The sequence below is a fragment of the Orbicella franksi genome, chromosome 1 (genome assembly GCF_964199315.1).
Source record: "Orbicella franksi chromosome 1, jaOrbFran1.1, whole genome shotgun sequence".
Classification (NCBI taxonomy): Eukaryota; Metazoa; Cnidaria; class Anthozoa; order Scleractinia; family Merulinidae; genus Orbicella; species Orbicella franksi.
The window spans coordinates 40,461,795-40,484,943 of record NC_138145.1 but is presented as its reverse complement, the minus strand read 5'-3'; the positions used below and the strand labels follow the sequence as shown (position 1 = coordinate 40,484,943).

Here is a 23,149-nt window from a genome sequence, read left to right as displayed (position 1 = left end):
GCAAGCCATAGTCTAACCTCTAATCAGATTGTTTGGAAATGCAATGAGCCACTGTTTTTAGTGTTGGATGTATGTTTGCAATCAAAAGTAATGAGAAAACTGAGAAGCAGCATTGAAAATATCTATGCTAATTAAATTCACTATCAGGTCATACCACATCACATTACAGACTAACAATGCCAACTAAATTATTATTAACAGTCATTTATTTTGGCAAACAATATGTATTAGTCATCATTATCAAAAAAGCCATTATTTCCAAAAATAAAGTAATTTTAACTCTTGCACAATAACTGTAACAGTCTGATCTAAGGGATATAAACTACTTCTTTACTGTGGCAATGATTACATTTTTGCTGCAGCAGGCCTTTCCTGCTAAAGTTAATAGATCTATGTCGTACCACCAAGCAACATAAGCTCTGCCAAAGAAAGCTAGCCCTGCATCCAGAGAACACTATTTAGTTCAGTATAGGTCTATGGTACTGCAGTTATTTCAACTTGTCAGTTCTAACCTTTCTAGAAAAGTGAAAGACACTGTGCTTTTAGGTGAATTATGGTCTTATTAATTTTATCAATTTATATAAGTTTCTTATTATAAGGATGTGTCACACAAGGACTGGGAACTACCGAATTCACAAATTTGATTAGCCGAAATCGACAGTGAAAGCGGTCTAGATTTTCCCATCTAGACCGGCATCTAGACCGGTAAATGTTTTGTGGTGAAAAAGTTGCAAACTAAAATACAAAAATATTGACTACTTTCTTCTGACAATATTTATTAATTATTGAAGTGCCAAAAAGCCTGATGAGAAAAAAAGTAAAGAGGACAAGCAAACTTTGGCAGAATTAAGTTCAGCTCATCGCTGCTCACAAGCAAAATGTCAGTTACCTACAAACCAGTTACATTACACAAATTAAATTGTTCTTGTTTGCCATTTAATAAACATCTTATTAACTGAGCTTAGTCGGTCTGTATGTGAGAATCTTGACCTCGGTCATATGTACAGACCTCATTACGTTCGGTCCATACTCACGACCATGGTTAAGATTCTCCTCCAGCTCGCTTAATAAGAACTAAATGCTAATTTAACATAATTATAATTTCTATAATCTTTACCCCCAAGAAATGTTCCCATGGTACATCATAAATGTATAAAGGGTTTTCTTACAACAAAACTGTCTAGCATGCCACAGAAATTAGTAAGTCACATATTTCTTTACACAATAATATGTCTTCAATAGAACTTTGTGGTTCAATTATAAACTGTATTGGCCTTCTGTGAAACCACCCAAAAAGCAGCTTCCAGTGATGAAAGGGAAAGATCAACCTCTCTTCTTCTGGTCTTTCTTTGTTTGTATAAATTTTCCAAGGTTCCAGTCAGTATGTGGAACCATGAAGTGTCCATTGAAGACACACAGAATAGTCATTTTATCCTTGTATGTCAAGTCTGGCAGCAGCTGAAACCAAACAAATGCACATAATTTCAGTGCATATTTACAAGTTGCAAACATGACCTTTAAATGAAGCAATACATGAAATTCTCACCTTAGGAGTTATTAAAAAGTACTGTGAAGTGTTTGGTCGGCATGCTGTTTCTACTACAAGTTCAAACACTCTTCTTTCATTGTTGGGATCCATGCCCTAAAAAAAGATATAAATTACCCTTACGTTAAATTTCTTGAGCTTGAGATTAATCCATATCTTAGATGTATAGATCTCTCCTTAACATTAAAATTAATAATAAGGTGATGAGGATAATAATATACTCTAATAGACCTCGGCATTGAAAAGGTTAAAAGAAAGTTTGAGCTAGACACCAATACCTTGAGGGAGGGCTTCATTGTGCAGCCTGATGGACCTATAGCTGAATTAACTACATTTGTATTACAAATGTTTGAAGTATCTACATGTGAATAACCAGTGGGTAAGCTATACATATAAATTACCCCCTGGTTTTAAAAAGGCAACCTTTCAACAATGAGTATCATGGCCCAACCCTGTTACCTTCAGGAATCCATTGAAGTAATTACTAAAGAATTCAAGATACTTGGTGTTCTTGATTTTACTGGGGTACACAATCATGTACTACTGGGAGGTCAATGGACAATTATATTATTTACACCTCCCAAATCAAATAATTATGTTTTCTGATTGGAGGAGAATGTGTCACTATCATTGGTCAAAATGCACTAACTCCCTAGGGAAACAACAACTTGAACTTTCGACTGCAGGCGATCAGGTGGTGCACCTTGAAACAGTGAGAAATTTGTGTAGCAGCTGCAGTCAAGCAGATAATTTTTTGCAATTTGTTTCATGTTTGAAGTATAACAATCACTTAATGACTGGCCCCACAGGAAACAGTGAGTTTTGTTTCCCTTCAATCCTCAATGCTGCCCTCACCTCAGGGAGCATTATTTTAGTGTCTTGGGGAAGCACTGTTTCCCTTAAGACCAGTCATTAAGAGCTTAATGTTGTTGACAGTACCTGGTTGATCTCATCCACCACCCGAAATGGGCATTTAGTAAGTTCTTGCAGTGCCATTAGGTATAACATGGTGGATACACTCCGTTCTCCACCACTCTGATGGAATGGAGTCAAGACGTGGAGGCTGTCTTTTGAACGGAATTTCACCTTGATCTGAATGCCATATTTATCAAAGTTATTTTCCCCCTGTCAGATAAAGAAGAGCAAATGGGTGAATACACTGTAATTTAATTTAGCAAATTAAACTATTTAGTGTATGATTTGTGGTGTTGCTTGTCTTAAATAGATTACATTCATTACAGCCTCGTACAGTCACAGCATCATAGTTTTATATTTTTATGTTCCATTTAGCTTATTGCAGCACTCCAGATTCAAGTTTGAAAACCAAAACCAGAGTACTGGATTACAGAAACTAGAATGACTAGAAATCAGACTGTTTGAAAACAATGCAACCAGGCTTGCTACTACATATAGACAGAGAAGGCCACTGAACAAACCTGTTCTGATGAAAGAGCAACTTCTCCAGCACAACCCATCATCCGAAAGAAGTCACCATACTTTTCATTGATGCGCGAAACCAATTCTTGTAGAGGCGTCAGCCACCTTGAAAGGCCAGTCGACATTGGTTAGCACAATTTATAACAAAAAAAAAAAATTAAGCCAGCCAGCAATTTGCATCAGTAAGTGTTCAAGGTTCTTTTTTTAAAGAGGAGTAAACCATTTTCACCTTTCTTTAAGACTTGCTATTTGTCCCTGCTCATGTTCCAGATCTTTCTCTTGTCCTTCAACCTTGAATAAATATGGACTAAATATATGTCGTGTATTTTTATAAATTCAAGGCTAGAATCTGGGACTATATATATATTTTTTAAAAGACTAGCTTAAAATCGACTGAACTCCTCACAAACAAACAAACAAATAAATAAATAAACAAACAATTCAGAACATACCATCAATAATAACATTACAATGACAATACAGGTTCATTGTTTGTTCAAAATTGAGACTTCTATACAGTTGTGACCAGTAACAATATTTTGTTTCCCTTGAACTGCAAAGTTATAGAGTGAATTAATCTATTTAAGACCACATTACCTGTCCACTAAGCTCACTAATTTCTTTCTTACGTCTTTCATACTCTTTAACCACCTACAAAAATAATATAGATTAATTAATAATATTGTTAATAATTTCCAATATTCTCATCACCTGCCATCTTACATGTAGCTATAAACTGTGGGCAAAAATATTTGATGAATTATAAGAAGTGTTAATAGTACCATTGCATGTACATGTACCTGTGGATTGCTCTGGTATTGACACTCTATCCTGGCTTTCTCGTCATGAATCATCTCGTCAATTTCTTCCAGTGTATCAGGGTACTGCTGAAATGCCTTCAAAATGAGACCAAAATAGAATTTCACTTTCAAGCAATCCATGACATTGTATATTACATATTGAATGTATCAGATGATTTTCTTCTCTTTTCTGGAGAAGAAGATAAAAAGTAAAAACAGAAAAAAAAAAAACTTATACATTAATCTTATTGATGTTGGATAAAAACAATTGTGTTTAGTGAGACACAAAATTTGTTTAGCAAAAGTTGTGGCCCCCTCCTGAAAAAGGCCTTACAAAAATTTGAACTGGCAAAATTATACATTATAGCAGAGCTTCAGTGGCCTGAAGGGCTGCCAAGCAGAGCACCATACTCATAGGAACCCGTGAATTGCTTTTCTCATGGTCATCTTGGCTAGTAGTATTGCTAACAGACACGTATGCATGACGATGAGGATGTGCAACATGGTGGTCATACTCCAGCTAATAGGTTGACCCAGAAAATGCAGGCTCAGTTTACAGTATATATCTTTTAGGCTTGGCTAAATCTATATATTAGAGTCACACACAAACTGTTAACAAAGTGGCCAACCTCCTTAAGTTCATTAGGTAAGTCAGCACCATCTGGGATTCCCGTCTTCTCATTGGCAACCTTTTTCAGGTCCTTTGCTAATTTCTTCTGAGTTTCTAAAGTGTTGTTTATTCTCAGATATTCTGCCTGAAAGAACAACAAACATCATCAGTTATTTTAATTAGCTACAGTAGTTTAGAGGGCAGCTGTGGACCTCTGGTCAAGTAAATCAAGAAATGTTTAGCTATTGAAGGGACGCACCTCTAGAATGTTGAGCTGTTGAGATGATTCACGGAACAGCTCCTCCACTTTGGATTTCTCAATTGTTGTCTGGACCTGTTGTAGACTCTGGTTTAGTCTCTCCTTTGCCACCCTTGTGCATTCCTGTCATCACAAACAAACCATCAGGAAAAAAAAAGAGAAGAAAGAAAAAAAGAGACGTTAAAAAATTACAATGTATAATTATAACAACTTTTGGGACATACATGTATTTCATGATAAGCACATTCATTTCATTCGTACATTTAAGATGAAGAATGTGATAAGTCTAACCAAAGTTTCCCCAGCTGTAAGAAGTTCATGTATGGTAAAATTATGATGTTTCCAATGTTATTAATACATATAGCTACTGATACATTTATGATATTATTGCAAATTTAAAGTTTGATACACAATGTACGATGCATACAAATAAGTTAATCGCCTGTGAGCAGTCTCTCTTTTGCTAAAAAAAATTTTCAGGAAAGAACACAAACAAACAGGGGCAAGTAGAGAAGCTACCCACACTACTTGTGGCATGCAGTTTTGGTGCTTGCCTCTGCTTGCTGGTTTGCACTCGTCACTCACAGATGTTTGAGCAAACAAGAGACTGCCCACAGTCTTATAAGTTCGTGAACACGTGCCCTTGTACATCACCAAGTTTCAACTCTGTCTGACCAACCATCACTGCATACATGTATGTATATAGTACGTGACTCTTACACGAACAGAATCTTTGTAGTCGACAGCAAGATGAGCTCTCTGCTGATTAATTGTGACAATCTGTTGTCTAATCCTTTCTGACTTTCCCTCTAGGTCAGGTGCTGCTCTCTGCATTGTTTGCAGGTTCTTTTGCTTGGCTTCCACTTGGTTCTCTAAATTTCTTCTTCTTTGTGTTTGCGAGGACAGCTCTTTCTGTTGATATCAAAGCTACACAATGTAAATGTCAGAGGTTACTGGTAACGACATGCTGACAGCATGATAAGAAAGGTATCACAATATCATATCAAGACGACAAAATATATTTTTTAGTATAATCATGAGCACACCCTGAAAAGACCCAAAAAATAGTTTTACTTACTGACAAGAAACCAGTTCTTAATTCAAATTCTTATATCAACCATTTTAAGAGCTCAGAATAGTGCCTCAAGTGAAAAACTCTTAAGTTGAAAAAAATAATTCATTCATTGTTGACAATTTATGACTTTCTAATCTAGCCCATAACTTGCTACAATTTTCATAGTTGACAGCTTAAGATGATGAGATTTGTAAATATGGTAATCAGAGATGTGAGTGATTATGCAATAAGGTTTTCCAAGAGAACACAGACAAACTGGAAGAGAATTAAACAAAGATTTGTTGAGTTCAAGTGGGTTGTGAGTGTGTGAGCTAAATTGTATTCCACAAGTTTAATTGGGTACAGAACTATATTTTGTGACATATCATGGAGAACCATTTGCAGACACTTGTGGATAAATTTCCCTTTGATAATTGCACCATAAGTTTTTAAAAGTGAACAAAAATTGCGAACAAAAGATCATCGCCCTAAGACAAATTGCAAATGTGCAAGTCTACATAGCGACAAACCTTTTCAGTTCTCATTGCTTCTAATTCCTTCTGCAAGGACCTCTCCCTCTCACTCAAATGTTTGTACTCTTCTGATTTTTGTTGTATTTGATGATTGATGTCCTGTAAAGTTATTCAACAGCTGTATTTTAACATCTGTGATTCTCGAAAGAAATAGAACAGTAACAATAAAACAAAACAATTCTACAAAAAAAAGCAAAATGTCTCAAGGGAACCAAAGTACAAGAAGAGAACAAAATAATACCTGCAGCTCCAATTCAAGTTGTTTTTTCTTCTCTGCATCAACAGCAATGTTAAACAACTTGGCATCTCTAAAAAAAAGGGAAAAAAAGAATAAAATTGGTACATGTACACTATTAGTGACACCAACAGTGTAACACCTGCAGTAAATCACATGTAGCCGGATTTGGTTTTCACGAACAAGAGTTTGTCACAGTCTTATAGCCACAACTGAAGGAATATTATTGCAAATACAGTATCTCCCCTTCCCAAAAGAAATGGCCTCACATTGTCTAGAAACCAGCTTGATTTGTTTTCAAATAGCAAAAGTTCATCACAGTTTTGTAGCATTAATAATCAGTCTGTCCCCTCCCCCCCAAAATGACTTGAACAGACCCTCCCACCCCCTCCAATGTACACACTCTAACTGATATGATGCCACTGAATACCATTGTCTAGCTACAGTTGTTTATGATCCTGATTCGCTTCAATGTACCCTGTGCATAATCACCTGATAAACATATGCCCACTTTCACTGACATAACTTGTATTATCAGTATTACATCATAACTTCTACATGCATTACTACAATTATTTACCACTTCAACAAGCATATTGTCTACTTTACCTTATGTGATCAACCACAGTTGACCTCTCCCTGTTGCCATAAAGTGAACGCCTCACAGTGTACTAGATATAGATAACAAATATATTTTCATGAGTCCTGTGGGATTCTGTACTGAACTTTGTAAGGTAGTTGAAAAACTGTTACCATAAAGTGATCAGTAAACAGTGTACTTATAGATACAGTGTACACATAATTATTTAATAACAAAATTTTATGAGTAGGATTGTGAGTTCTTCTATTATTGGCAAGATTCTGCACTCTAGGTGTTACAATATAGTTGGTAACACTACATGTAGTTAACCACTGCATCGTTAACTGGAGGTTGGGTGCCTTAGACACCCAGGAGCTTCCACTATTGGCAGCTAGCTCCTAGATGGAGACTGCTCCCATGGCTTGCAAATCATGGAAACCAAGCCATGAGCCCCAACGTGGAAGGGGATACAGGCAATAGGCCCTTTGCATGATCCAATCACATGGCACGGAATAAATTATGCTGGGACGCAAGTTACACAGTGGGATTTCCAAAACAAAGGAACTGGTACCAGTCCGGCCCAACTTTCCTTTGTTTTGAATGTTCCACTGTGTAACTTGTGTCCCAGCATAATTAATTCCATACCATGTGACCGGATTATGCAAAGAGCCTATTGTCACACTGAATCAACAGTGGGAAGGGGAAGAAAGGAAGGGGGAATGCTTGAAGATGTGCTCCCATGCAAATTGCAAAACAATGCTCACTGCAAACGTTATGGCTGTGAAGGCTGCCAACATGTCTCAGTCCAAGAGCACATGAAATCCTGGTACATACACATACAGTATCAAAAACACCGCTGAATACCACAGGAATGCAGGCGCCCTTTGTTGTTAACTCCATTCAATTGCATTTAACTCATGAAATTGTTAAATTTGACTTCACAATTTTTTGGCAACATTTGAAAATTAAAATTGATTGATTAATTGATTGATATTTTTAAAAGTTTTCTACAAGTAACTGGGAATGTTAAATGTTCATGCCCATGTGAGAAAGCAGTCAGACATGTACCAACACAGTGAGTGTACATGAACATGTATTGTATACATTTGAAAGTGCACTCAACAAGTACAGTTTGTACCGCACCTTTGAAGTTGCTGTATAGAAACTTGTGATACCTGATTCTTCGATCACCTAAAAATGGTAAAGTTGACATTAATCAATAGGATAGCGTGGTATTCAATAGAGTGTTGTAAAACCAAAGCCAAAGTTATCACTCTGGCTTATCACAAAGAACACAGACAATTCAATGAACCCATCCAAACTCCTAGCAAATACATGTGGCAGATGTGAAATCATGGGAAACATGTAGGAAATGCTGGGAAATGCGGGAAAACGTGGAAAACATGAAACTGAGTCATGATTTTTGTTTTTATTTACTTCTGACTGGATGATAAAGTGACACAAGTCTTTTAAGCCAATCGCTTAGTATAGTAACGTGAAACCAAAGCAACTACAAATTACTTTTGACATTCAAGGGAAAACTGCTCTGAAGCTACATATTATTTTACAGTGAAGGCAAAGATTGTGACCTGTATCTTGAGTCATTTTTTGAGACAAAAACCTAATGTGATGTGTACATGTGTAATTCTGAAACTTGGGATATCAATCGGATGATAATGCAATTATTCCCCTATTTCAATTCCAGATCACAAGATGCGTTTACACCAATCACTCACAATAATATTATTATCGTCAAAAAATATATTATATTATCATTATTGATTATCACTAGAGTGGTTCTCATTTGAGTGTCAAAAAGTAATTAGTTTTGCATTACTATGCTATGAGATTGGCTTAAAAAATCTCGTGCCAATTTTTCATCCGATCAGAAGTAAAACCAAAACCAATCATAACTCATTCGCACTTGTTTTCCCACGCTTTGCGTCCGCCACATATAATTACTTTGAGTTTTGATTAGTTCACTATAATATTGTCTATGTCCTTTGTGACTGGCTAGAGTGATAACTTTGGTTTTGGTTCTATCACACTCAATTGAAAAAGGCTCTATTGAAAAATCACATTATCATATACATAAATGAAAGGACAAATGAAACAGACAAATAAAAGTACACATGTACATCCAACTATCACGAGTAAATTCCAACCTTATCTGCATTCTTGGTCGTCCAGTCATTTCCCAAAGGGATGTCATGTATACGGTTATTCTGGCAAAGATACCGCATCACATCATCATGTGCAGTGAACAGGTCTTTCAAAAAACAGTAGAAACCCCACTTTCTGAAAACAAAGCCACAAAAAAGTAAAACATAATAATTATCAAGAAATGAAAATAATGAAAAGAAATAGAGTAAAATAAAAACAAAAGAAAGCAAACCAAAAACAAAATAAGTTATTGTGGGTACCCAATTAAATCTACAAGGACATTATTATTGTAGAATTAATTATAGATTTAATCATTAATATCTACAATAAAATATAGTTAAATGGAATTTAACATAGTTAATGACTAGGAGCTAGTCTGGTCAGTAGCGTTTTTATAGGCGGTTGTTAGTGTCTTGGCCGTCTATTAGCATTTGTTCAGCATTTGGTGCATTCTATAGCGTTTGATATAGTTCAAAGAAATTTTACATAAGGGGGCTCATGGCTTGGTTGTGGGTTGGGCAGGCCCGTTCGGGTGTTCTAGCGCCCTGGGGATGTGACTGCAGTTGCAGCCCCCAGGCTTCGTAGACACCTTCCCTCCACTAGTGACTTGGGCGTTAATTGAAAAGAAATACTCTAAATAGAAAGTTAATCAAATAATAAACACCCCACTTCAACCCACTAGCAGGTACATGTACACTATACACCTACATGCAAGTTAGTATGCGAGGCTGAATTACAAAAAACAAACTAATCAAACACACAGTACTTAAGAGTAATGGCATGGTTTTGTTTCTGTTCAGACAAAAGCCACAGAGCTTTTCAAAATAAGTGTTCAGACACATGACAGTTGTTGCCACTCCATCATAATAATGCGCACCCATTTATGAGCTAAAAACAATAATAAGGTTCTTAACACACCCCAGTTCTTTTAATGACCGTGATGGCTTGAAACTTTCAAGAGGTTCATCTGGTGGTGCCACTCCGTTCACCTTTAACCCTTGCCTGTCACGCACCTGTGGCAAAAAAAAAAAAAAAATCCACAATCAAAAACAATTCTTCTTACAACAGTAGCAGGACTAAACTTTCAGGAAAAAAACCTTGGGACCAGCTTTCAGATTTAGTTGCCAGCAAATGAAGTATTTCAATCGGTGAAAAGCATGGAAAGTTAGTCGCCAGTGAAAAAAATTGGTCTCATTGGCGACCCCAGCAGTCGCAATGTCAAACTCTGAGAAGTCCTCAAACATTTCCATTATTTACTGCAACGATGTACATTTTCTTTCCCTTGTCTTAGATGGTGATTGCACTGTCATAAGTTTAGCCAGCTGTAAAAGTAATCATAAAAAAAAATTATAAATCCTAATTAATATTATATACATGTAGATGTACCTCAGCTAGAAAAAGCTTTAAATCGTCTCTGTTACTGCAAACAAATGCCCGCATATCATTCTGGCTGATCAGGCTTTCAATAAACTTAGCATCTCTAACATCCTTCATTTCAACCTGTCAAAAGCCAAACAGTAATTTAAACAGAATCAACAAAATACTAATGGCAAAATAATACACAAATGTTTGGGCAAACATATGCAGGGGTTTCATTCAGGGCTGGGCACAGGGAGATTGACCAGCAGAGAGGATGGTTTTGCATGCCTGGTTTTGACCATGATGATTTACTGTAGAGGAAAGTTCAAAAAGTTTTGCCCACCTGTGAAAATCAATTGCCCTCTGCAGAAAACATTAATCAAACCCCTGTATATGCCCCTTCACCTGTACTCTATACATTATATACATAAATCCTTCAGACAGCCAGGCCTCTTCCCCAATGTACCTGTACACAGGTCACTATTATAAGAATACAGATGTCTATTTAATAAGACTAGAGTACATGTAGATCTTTAAGGCTTAAGGGGAAGATTCTTGACCATAGACACCCATTTACTTACCTGCAGAAGGATTGGTTCATGGACAGGGCTTTTAAACCGGTGCTGATTTTCCCGCAGCCAAATCACAGCGTTGTAAGTATCCTTATGTCTATTCCGCAGAATTTCCAGCCGACGATTCTTCATGTCTTCTAACTTAGTGATTCTGCTTTTAATATCTGTGAAAAACAACATGGCGAGAAGAAAAAACCACTTATAATAAATACATGTAGTAGGAAACAATTTCATAATTGCTTGCCACAGTTGTATTATCAAAACAGGTGTATAGCATAACCACACGGTAGGCAACATAAAAAAAAAAGAGTACAATCAGGGTTGCAGCAACGGGAAAAATAAAATGAAAACTAATGATGTCCTGATGTCCTGATGTCCTGATATTGTACCCTGAACTTGTTAGAGCTCTGTCAAGACTACTACAAACTGATCAACTAATTTGGGTCCGGGCAGACAGGAAAATATTGGAGATCACAGCCTATTGACCTTGAGCCAAATAAGCTTTTTTTTTCCCACACCAATGTACTAGCCTGCAAAGAAGTTCTTGCATCTTGCAGGATCCAAGCACAAGCAAGCCACAAGTAGCCGCAAGAAGTTGCCGGCTTGCAGATGCATAAAGAAGTTCTTGCTCATGCATTATTTTCAGGCTGTAGTGCAACCCTACTCAATTCAGTAAGTAAATACTATTTTAATCAAACACCATTTTATTGAGCTTGCTTTTTTTCGAAAATAGTAAGAAGGGCATGGTAGGACATGCTCCCCCCCCCCCCCCCCACCTAACAAAGAAAATTTTGAAATCTATAGTTTTAGCAACCATGCAGCTGCAGCGTTGTTTTGGTAAACTACAGTATACAGTGAAAATGTCCCAAGAATTCCATGACATTTACACAAACATCAAGAAAACTACAATTGTGTGATATCTAAACCTGTTAAAATATGCATTGATTGCGATATCAAACTGAGAAACAGATGCCCTACAAGTTTCTTCAATTGTACACGTACTTCAACAACAGCACTGTTAGACTTTTCAACAGCAGTAATGGCAGAATGAGATGAAAGTGTAGTTGACCGAAATTGGCTGACTAGCAAGAGGTTTTAGCCAGTTACTGGCCCTTGTTCTAAGTGTACATACTACGCTGTGTTTTGAAGTTTGCAAGCAGGGACCTTAGAAGGCCTTCTTCTCACATCAAGCAATCAAGTTACCCTGTAAAGTACAGGAACATTTGTCAGTCACCTTGAACTGATGCCTTCAAGCGATCTGAGTCATCACGGACTCCCTGAACTTGGCTTTGAATCGTCATCGCTTCACGGTTCTTCTGGCGTGCTTCAGTATTGATCTTGTCTATACGAGGCTTAAACAAGAAAAAGAACAACAAAAATATTGATTACTGAATTTGTAATTATAGAGCGGTTTTCAATTGAGTCTCAAGAGTAATCAGGCAATTGCTTTGGTTTTGGTTTTGGTTTTATGATACTCAACTGAAAATTGCTCTTTGACTAGTAATAATTAAATCAACTGGCAGATGATGACTTGCAATCTCACTGGCCAACCAGATATTATAAAAGGAAAGTATGTCTATGAAGCTCTTGAAACTGGAGTTTCTGGATATGCTCTGGAACAACATTATTTTACTATAGGTTCGGTAGATGTAACTGAACATGTAGGTCTGTACCTGTATATCAGATGGGTCTGGTAGATTGTCCAGTTCATTCTGAAGTCCCTGTATTGTCCTCTCCAGATCACTCATCCTACAAATATTACAAATATACAATAAAAGCACTGTACCATCAATAACCTATAACTAAAATTTTCTGTTGCAGGTACAGGTAGGGGAACTCACTAACATACATGCAACTTTGTCCCCTTTGGGAAATACATGCAAGGCAACAATAATCCCACTTCACTTATCCCTATTTTGTGTGACGTGTAGTGTCTCACCCAAGTGAGTTTTACTTCACTGAGCTCAGCCATTACAATTTGATGCCAGGTGGTTTTTGGCCCACTCACTAACATAAGGTACGTCTTAAAAATCTGCAGAATTGCAAATTCAAGTGACAATTACAGTTGTAAGCCAAATGAACAAAGAAATACTCAAAGTGGGGCAATCTTGTTTGACACATAGAAGAGATTTGCAACAAACAACAGCACTCACACAACTTTTTTCAGCGACTTACTGTGCATTTAGATTTAAGACATTAGACATGCAGTGTTGACCAAGTTTCTTTAGAAACTACATTGTACCCTTTGCTTCGTCCAGCATTCTTCTCTGATGTTAAGTATTGCTGATAGAGGATGATCTAACACAATTTCACTGGATTTACCGTTTTTGCCTTTTCTTTTCTTCATCCTGCAGATCTTTCAGTTCTCCCTGTAATTCTTCAATCTAAGATAAATGTCAAAAAAAAAAAAAAAAAAAAAGAGAAAAAGAGCAGAAAAGAAAGATGATGTCCTACCAAAATCACTCTGGATTTAAAGGATAAGAAACTACCATAATGTTAAATTACATGCTGTACACCAAAACTGTTATGATGAAAGACCTACCTTGTCTCCTTTCTTCTCAATCTGTTCACTCTTTGTCTTGACTTTTTTCAATACATCACTGCCTTTCTGCATCTGTTAAATTAAAAGAAGAGAAAAAATTGAAGCTCCCAATCATTCAAAACAATCCTTTGCTCCCTTAGCAAAAAAGGTGGGAGAAATACATGTAAATTATTGACAAAATTAATTTTTCAAACTAATTCAGTTCAATCTGCTATGTGGTCTAATGGTTAGGTGGTTTTACTGGTTGATACCTATCTTCCCTAAGGACGTAAAAGAATGATGATGATGACGGCGACGACGATGAGGTGGAGGTACATGTAGGCAACATTGAAACTCCACTGTACCAGCAAAAACACTCTAACTACACTTACCAACTCTCTAGTAGAGTTTTCAAGTTCTCGAACTTTTTTTGTTACTTCATCAAGACGTTTCTGCATTGGAGCATTTTGACGCTTGACTTCTTCCAGCCTTTTCTTCACCTTGTCCTTCTCAGTTTTGATCTCCACAAACTTTTTACGGGCTGCTTCATATTCCTGAAATCAATTAATATGTCATTAACAGCAGGAAATGCCAGTCCCAAAAATATGTCTTGATGTAATTAACTTTGAATTACAGCAGGGACACTCATTGGAAAACTTGCATTAAACCTCTGAAGGAGACCAATCTGGGTGTGGTTCAAGCTTTGAAACACATCACTTTGTTTATTTCTTATTTGTTCAAGTGCAACCCTAAGAGGCACCTTGAAGGCTAGAAAATAATAGTAAGGTTTCGTCCTGAACATCTGTGATTTATATCCCTAGGTGAGACGACATGCATCCCCTACATGTATCTTTTCATATGGAAATGCCCTCCTTCCCCGTGTGCCTGGGCAGGCCACTTCCGAGAAGTGACATTCACAAAAATGCAAGGGATCTTATAAGTTGAGCTTGCGACATGTTGAGCCCTTAAAATTACATGAATATGCTATATCATGCTTACATGTACTTTGCAGCTAAAAACAAATTAAATTAAACTTTTACAATCAATGACTTACTGCCCAAGGCTTTTTCTTCTCCAATATCTGCACTTTCTGCAGATGCCTCTCTCTTTCCTGATGTCTTTTGACTTCATGTTCAAGCCGTTCATTTTGTTGTTCTAACTTCTCAAGATGTTCTTTGTTGTTCCTAAGTGAAACCTACAGAGGGTAGTCAAGAATAAGAAAAATTTATAATGCATATCGTGTAGTAAAATGGGAGGTGTGGGTCATCATGGCCAACAGATTACATGTGCATGTGAACGGTACACTCTGGGTTGAGTGGTTCTGAGTTCTGAGTGGACAATGTGGAGTGAGCAAGACTAAAGAAATTGAATTCCAGATTGCCCTTCGGACAAGCAGCTATCAAATTTTGCTTGCCCAAGTTAAGTCTTAGTTTACTATTGTTTTGATCTGGACAGCAGACAACTTGCCTGGACCTTTGTGCATCGGGCAAGTGAGAATAAAAGGTTACTTGGCAGGCAAGAAATCTTTTTCCCATCCAGGGGAAGTAGCAATATACTCCAAATAACTCCTTCCTATGAAACTGGGATAATTGCTGCCCAGGTGGACTACATGTACTTCAGCTTGAGTTTTTGCATAATACACAAAATTACTTTAAAGTTCTTAGTGAGTTTTCAAGACAACAATAACATCATTAAGTTTCTAACTTATAACCTCAAGCTCCTTTTCTTGCTTTCTAAGTTCAATGAGCTGTTGATGGGTGTCAAACATGTCTAGGGGACCAACCTGTACAGTGTACACAAAAATAAGATATGTATGAAAACTGTTATGTACAGTAGTGAATAATGTAACAACCTTTTCTTGGAAGGCAACCACAGATAACAGATACAAAAATGCAAGGGATCTTGTACATGTACCATGCAAAATGAATGACCCTTCTACACTGTATTTACCGCTTTCTCTGTGGCCTCTAAGAGTTGCTGCTGAGTCATCTTGGCAAATTCTGCCACTTTGTCCTATTAATGAGGGTGAAATAAATAAAAGGAAGAGAAGAATACAAATTTAATTACACAACATTATTTAAAATTATTTTATCAATCTATCTATCATTTAATCATTTTGATCAATCAATCAATCAGTCAGTCAGTCAGTCATCAGTTAGCAAGTCAGTCAGCTAGTCAGCCAGCCAGCCAGCCAGTCAGCCAGCCAGCCAGTCAGTCAGTCAGTCAGTCAGTCAGTCAGTCAGTCAGTAGTCAGTCTGTCATCAGTTAGTCAGTCAGTCAGCATGTCAGTCAGTCAGTCAGTCAGTCAAACAGTCAGTCAGTAAGTAGTCAGTAGTCAGTAAGCAGTAGTCAGTAGTCAGTAGTCAGTAGTCAGTAGTCAGTAGTCAGTAGTCAGTAGTCAGTAGTCAGTAGTCAGTAGTCAGTAGTCAGTAGTCAGTAATCAGAAGTCAGTCAGTTAAACTTGTTTAATCTATCTGTCTGTCTGATTGTCAGACAGTCTGTGTGTCCGTCATTCCATCAGTCAGTCTGTCAGTCAGTCGGTCAGTTAGTCGGTCAGTCAGTCAGTCAGTCAAGCAATAGTCAGTCAGTAAGTCATTTAATCTGTCTGTCTGTCTGTTAGTCAGTCAAATATACAAGTACTGTATACAAATTTGTAAGCGTTATAGATAAAAGAAATGCCCACTGCAACTAGTACAATGTTTAATACAAACCTTTGAGTTTCTGTGCATTCAAACATGTACACTGCACTTCTTAATGCTAGAATGAATAATTTACATGTATAAACTGTGTGCGATTGTAGATTTCTTCATACCTGAGGCAGGAACTGACAAAGGTTGGCAATTTGTACATTCAACTTTTTTGTCAACTCTTGAACCTCTTTCATGGTGGTTGTTTTGCCATTAATCTTCCAGGTGGATCGATTGTCCTCCCTGAATATATCTCTGGTTATTGTGTGATTCCTGCCATCTGAATTGTGCCTGTAAAAAGTGATGAAATACCTGAACCAGGGCTTGACATCAACATTTGCCTGCTTTTCATTGGAAAGTAAATTTACTTCTTGGAAAGTAAAAAATTGACAACGAACCAAAATACTTACCAGATCTGGAAAGTAAATTTGGGCTACGCTGGAAAGTAACTTTTACACTAAAAAGGCTTCAGTGAAAAACGTGTGTATACAAAATGATCAAATGATAAAAATAACCATCGGACAATGACTTTCTGTCTTCAAAAGGATGAGTTTACACCATTCTAACATTTACCGATCCACCATATTGGAGTATGGAGAGAGCTGCTGAGTAGGTCTGGGTGCGATAAATACACGTGGTATGGTGCAATCAAATTCACTATTTTGGATTCCTCCTTCGGCCTCCATTTTGAAAAGTAAAATTTTGAGAATGGAAAGTAAAATTTGAAATCTACCTTCCAAAGTGGAAAGTGGTGTAACAAGTTAGTGTGAAGCCCTGTAAACTTAAACAGTACTGAAGGCAAAAAAGGAACTGACATCATGACTTTCCATTGTCTGAATTGTTGAAATAATAAGATCAAGCTTGACACTAACAAAAGATTAATGTACATCTTTTTGGCGTTGTTACATTTTTCCTTTAATTAATAAATTAAAGACATTTTGGCTATTACAGGGTTTGTACTCTTTTGAGCTCATCAAGTTCCATGATTTTCCATGACCTGTCCCTATTTTTGATGACCTTAGGGTCAGCAGTCACTTTAGAAAATTTTCAAAAGTACATATATCCTTACATTTTTTGTAACCTCTAGTGTTCGCCAAAATGCCTGTCGTTCAAATTGCCCTAAGAGCATCTGCGTGGAAGGCTAATTTTATTTTGTTCTGGTTTTAACATCTGCGGACCTACAGTAACTATTATTTTCTATGACTTTCCATGACCAACAATTACATTCTATGACTTTTCAGGCCTGGAAAATGAAATTATTGAGTCCTACCCACATCATAGTCACCCACCACCTTTTATCTGTAATAAGGCTACTTACAGTTCAATCTCAATCATGCTTTGAAATGCTCCATGTTTAATGAAATCTCGAACCTAAGGATAAAGTAACGAGTTGATTTAATGTTGTCATGGCTGCCAGAGATTCATTGTGCATGTATCACGTCTGAGAGTTCACTGACTATTCCCTGATAAAATAATATAAAATTTCCCTGACCAAATAAACATGAAATGTCAGAATAAAGTAGCGGCCCAAGCCAGCCTTCCCTTACAGCCATCTTTTCCACCCATTAATTCTACACTGATCAGTTTTCCATAGTTTTTGTCTTCTTCAGAAAGAACATCGTTGAGATCACAAGTGACCAAAAATGTTTCTTCCAGCCTTCAGTGATATTAAATCAGTGATGTTACAGTTTCCATGATCCATTTTCCTAACGTTATTCAAAATGTCAATTTTTCCTGACTCAAAAAAAATTCCCTAACTTTTCTTGGAGCTTGAAATTTTTGATTTTCCCATGACCTTTTCCTGACTGTGAAATAAGGCAAGGTCCCTAAACCTGGAGTTCATAGCTGACAAAAAAAACAGTCTCAAGCTCCCCACATGTAAGAACTACTTTTATTAAATTTTGCTGTTGTTAGCACGAAACATTTTGACAGGGCTGTGAAGAAGATGAGTGACAATGATGATGTACAATTTTACATGTATTTCAATGGAAGGTCATCTGATTGCACATGTAGGTATTAATAATAGATCTGAAATATGAGAAAGTATTAGGGTTGTACAGGTGTACATGCTTTGAAATGAATTGATTTGTACTACAGCTCATCCTTACCTCAGTCGCTCGACCAAGCAGCTTTGCTGGACCAGCAAGTCCAAGGCACATTGCACAGACAATAGATGATTTACCAGTACCTGGAAACACAATTTTCAGTAAATAAAGTATAACAGGGCTGTCATAAAATTTTCCATTTACGACTATGCATTTATCGTGTTACCATTACAATTCTTGAAAACTAACCACAAACAGGCTACCTGGTGCACTATTCAGGCAAACCAGAATGCTATTCAGGCTAACCAGATATGAAGTGTGACCGTGAACGGGAAAACGTACCTTAACGCTCATCCGTTAAACGGACACTAATGGACGGATAGCTAATGGATAGTTAACGGTCTTCACAGCATTCTAACGTTTTGTCCTGACGGTCTAACGGTTATCTAAGTGTGCCTAACGGATGATCAAAGCGTTCTAACGCTCTCTCCTAACGTTCTAACGGCTAACTAAGTATGCCTAACGGATGAAGAAACCGTTCTAACGGTTGCGCAATTTGTTCTAATGGATGACTGGAGCCGTTTAACGGTTGTCTAACGGTCTACATCTAAAGAGGTTTAATGGTTGTCTAACGGTTTACATCTTAGGACGTTTAACGGTTGTCTAACAGTTTACATCTAAGGACTTCTAACGAACGAATAGCGTAGCTTTCAGTCCGATGTTAGAAACACATAATCGTGCTAAACCATTATTAGTCTTACACTCACAATTTTTAGAAAAAACGAATCACAAAGTGCCGATTTCATCAGTCGTCGACGAGACAAACATTAATAAAATTATTTCCACGGTGAGCATTGAAAACAAAACTCAGTGATGTAAACTATCACTTCCTTATCGAGACAGAATAACTCAGAATTCGAGTTGGACATTATCATGTGGGACGTGAACCTAACGTCGCTAGACCTGTGTGTGAACAATTTAACTTGCCAGTCGGGATGAACATTTTTTATTGTTTTACTCAAATGAACTTGTCGCTTGTACTAATTTTTACATGATGACTTTGCCTAGAGTTTTGTAAAAGTAACTGTTTTATCCAGCTGTGGATTCGCGAGAGATTAGGCTTTCTTGACAGAGCATGCATGCGAAAAGCGGTACCTTCTGAGGTCACGAAGCTAGTCTCGAAGCGTCAGGCGTTTTGTTGGCACTGGTTCCATCCGATAAAGTTGTTTTTGTCACATACATGTAGTTTAAAATTGGTTTCTTCTGATTCAGAGTCAGACAACAGTCTATCAAAATATTCATCAAACTTTCCGCCGGGATATGGCCGTTTCTCACATCTTAGAATATGTAAACAACTTTATGCAAATTTTTGAACCCGCGCACTTTGTGAATTGACACGTGATCAGTGTTTACTTCGTAGAACATCTTTATCCATTGCATGGCCATTTCGGTCGAGTTTTCTCCGTGTTTGTTTCGTCCGTTTATGGCATTTGTTAAGTATTTTTAACTTTCGTTTGTTCACAAATTACAGTAACAAATTACAAGCTCTCGAAACAACCGGACTTTGCCGAATAAATAAAACAGTTCATATAATGACGATCGTAGTTAGGATTTTACATGCCGTCAGGCTGTTTGTGGAAGCGGCAAACGTGTTTTGTTTTGGATCGTGTATAACAATTATAGCATGAAGGCTTTATTGAATTTCATTCGAGTTGTATTTATCAATCAGGACGTCAAAAAATAATAATCGCCAAACTTCTCGTCAAAAGATAGTTATCTCTCATGATTGTTTTGAACTAAATGGAAGCCAAGAGCTGCTCTCGTTTCACACTATGTTAGGCTACCACATTCTACTTCAATGCATGTCATGCCATTCTAACGGAATCGTTACCCGTTTAACGGATGCTAGTTTATTCTAACGGATCCTAACGGCTTCTCTAGCCATGCTAACGGATACAGAGTTTTTGCTAACGGTTATGCTGGCCCGTCTAACGGTCTGATGCTAACGGCTAACGGATACATGTCTCTTGCTAACGGTTGCACTCTCCGTTCTAACGGCCTGATGCTAACGTCTAACGGTTGGACTAACGCCTCTAACAGATGACTAACGGATGCTTAACGCTTTTGCCCATCTAACGGATAAGCGTTAAGGTACGTTTTCCCGTTCACGGTCACAAGTATTTTAAAAACATTGTCCGGCTGCTGGACATCTTGACACAGTCAAAAAGAAAGGAAACTAACCTAGTTCAAACTAACCTAGTTTAAAACAAATTGACCTACAACACATACGTATATATATATAGCTATTAGTAGAGTGCTTTAGTGCTTGATCATACCATTTGGTCCTAAGATGACATTTAAGTGAGGTCCTGGTCGAAACTCGCAGTCTCCATATGTCCTGAGAGAGATATGAAAGTAAACACTTTAAGTAAATAGTGCTTAAGTTTGAATAACAATAATACTTTATATTGTACATCCTAAGCCTCGTGTTAGTGTTTTCAGTCAAAAGATTTTTCACATGAATGTGAGGCTTGAGATACATGTATGCAGTGGAACCCTGTTCATCCAGTTACCAATGGACCAAATAATCTGGCTGTACTAACAAGCTGGCTGTACTAATGAGGTGGCCGTATCAAAGAGGTTCTTTAAATTGAAAAAGACTGACTGAGCTTTTGTTCAGGCCAGAATAAAGTGGCCATAATCATGAGGTGGCCATAATAACTGGATGGCAGTACATACAGTAAGGCGGGGTTCCTCTGCATAAGTACTGTTCTTCAAATATCAGCACCATTTATGCACTATGTCTATGGTTTACATTGAAAGATAAAGTAGAGTGTATATCAAAATTTATAGGAGGTTGAGAATCAGAAGCCAACAGAGTTTTTCAACTTTGGGTAAGGGCTAATTTTCAATGTGGACTGGCTGAGTGTCACTAAAATAGACAATGTTTGTAGGCTAAGGGTATGTTCAGGGGCTTATCAAAACAATACACTTCCTATATATATATCTGAGTTCAATTTCAAGAGAACTTCACACGGAGTGGAATCCCCTAGGACGCTGGTTGTACCCCTGGGGTTACTAATTGAGCCGGATCGGAGCAACGAAAAAATCTTGCATGTATTAAATGTTGTTTTGGAACTGTTTTCGCAGCTATTTTGGATTCCCGTATAGCCCCACAATTATGCAATGCAATATGGCTGTCACTTTGAAAAGATACAAACTTTAAAGTAGAGACCACATATACACACGCGCACATGAAGATTTCTGCAAAGGAATTGCGCCCATATGCATCAATTGCAACGCACTAAACTACGATTTGAACTTACACAAAATTTCGCATCTTAACTCGCACTATTGCACCATCCACGAAACCTCCGTCTCCATTTTCTTGATCTGGTTTGCCATTAGCGCCGGACTTACTTTTCTTGTCTGAATGAAAGTGACTTTTTAAGCTGGACCTGGGTCTCTTCGACGCCATCTTGCTAAAATTTCCCGCTAAATGTGTGTGTGTGTGTTAGCATACGGGACCTTGCATTCCCATATAAAGAGTAGACAATCCAAATTTGGACTTCTTCATCAAAGCATGACGGAAGTCACGCAATCTTTTGGTTTATTTCCTGGAAACAAGAAGCGTCCACCAAGCGCGATGGGCATGATGTCTGCCGTCATTTTTCACCGCTCATCCTGATTTTAGTGGAATGGCGTTGATAGCAAAATGATTCCTGGAAGGAGTGCATGTATAAATACGCCATGAGCAAAGGTAAATTGTTTTAGCATGCGGAAACGTGACCTGACATGCAAATATCAATAGGCCTATATCTGTCTGAACCGATCGGGCCTCACGTCTGAGTGTTTTTCCTAGAAGCCTTCTTTGATCTTTAACTGGTCGTTTCGCCAATGAGTCAGTTCACAATGACCTTCTCCCCAAGGCAAATTTTGAGACTGAAGCATAAACGCGTTCTAATGCACTAGTTAATTTGCATTTGCAAAGTGAAAAGATTTGTTTCGCGAATGATCGTGAGAGACGAAGACGAATTGACATCAAGCAAAGAGAGTGAGTCAGCTGTTCTGCTATTCTCTTGGGACGGTGAAAACTTAGCATAAATATCTTAATTCAGTTCTGTTAGGTTGGATTTTTAATTGAAGCTAGCATTTGCGCGACATGTATAACTTTGTGGGCAGTTTAGTTAGTGGCCGGGTTCCATCATTAATTATGTAGCAACAATCTTGCTTATTAGCGCTGAATATGATTATTTACGATTTCAGTGTTTTGGCAAGTAATTTTACCATGCGATTATCAACCAAATGGTATAGTGAGTTTAAATAATATCTCCGTGAATCCTTACGTTTATTTTCTTTTTAATTTCGCAAGGAAAGTCTTGCCTAGTCAAATATCATCTTGATCGAAGAACTGAAGCACTTTGTAAATGTATTCATTAAGTTCTTTAATTTATTAGTTTGTACCGCTGTATGTGCATGTATTGTTCGAAACTATCATAACATAATGTGGCCATTGTGATTTCTGATTGCCAGTTCTTAGAATTTACAACTGTTTCTGCTAACTGCAACAATTTAGTTCTGACAAGTACTTCCTGTTGTATTATTAATCACTATATAAGCTGAGTTGTTAGTAATCATTTCAAATCCAACATGCATGAGTGGAATAAATGTTTTATGCAAAATGCCCCAAAATATCGAAAACTAATAAAATTAAAATAATAGCAAGAATGCCCCCCAAAATTACTCAT

At 37.4% G+C, this 23,149-nt stretch overlaps 2 protein-coding genes across 3 annotated transcripts in view; one reads left to right on the top strand and one right to left on the bottom strand.

Annotated features, from left to right (window-relative positions):
* Positions 1 to 184: 184 nt before the first annotated feature.
* Positions 185 to 21,940, bottom strand: LOC145481151 (structural maintenance of chromosomes protein 5-like). The gene is made up of 31 exons (XM_081459571.1): positions 21,728 to 21,940; positions 20,738 to 20,799; positions 18,465 to 18,544; positions 17,675 to 17,727; positions 16,482 to 16,647; positions 15,620 to 15,682; positions 15,381 to 15,452; positions 14,724 to 14,864; positions 14,062 to 14,223; positions 13,691 to 13,762; positions 13,471 to 13,532; positions 12,822 to 12,897; positions 12,383 to 12,500; positions 11,158 to 11,312; positions 10,604 to 10,717; positions 10,136 to 10,230; positions 9,220 to 9,352; positions 8,198 to 8,245; positions 7,084 to 7,145; positions 6,481 to 6,547; positions 6,237 to 6,338; positions 5,373 to 5,564; positions 4,653 to 4,775; positions 4,413 to 4,538; positions 3,784 to 3,879; positions 3,581 to 3,634; positions 3,213 to 3,274; positions 2,983 to 3,088; positions 2,486 to 2,671; positions 1,547 to 1,642; positions 185 to 1,458 (listed from the first exon to the last, which is right to left on the bottom strand). The coding sequence occupies exons 1-31, from the start codon at positions 21,877 to 21,879 to the stop codon at positions 1,324 to 1,326; spliced, it is 3,231 nt and encodes a 1,076-aa protein (XP_081315697.1). The 5' UTR covers positions 21,880 to 21,940; the 3' UTR covers positions 185 to 1,323.
* A 102-nt stretch (positions 21,941 to 22,042) lies between these two features.
* Positions 22,043 to 23,149, top strand: part of LOC145480908 (leucine-rich repeat serine/threonine-protein kinase 1-like) — a 33,287-nt gene continuing 32,180 nt past the window's right edge. The window contains exon 1 of one of the 2 annotated variants that reach the window (XM_081459259.1): positions 22,043 to 22,161. In XM_081459259.1, coding sequence (XP_081315385.1) covers positions 22,137 to 22,161 — 25 coding nt within the window. In that variant the 5' untranslated portion in view covers positions 22,043 to 22,136. Of the gene's footprint in view, positions 22,162 to 22,183; positions 22,456 to 23,149 lie in introns of those variants that run through there. The other variant, XM_081459251.1, reaches the window with a different exon arrangement.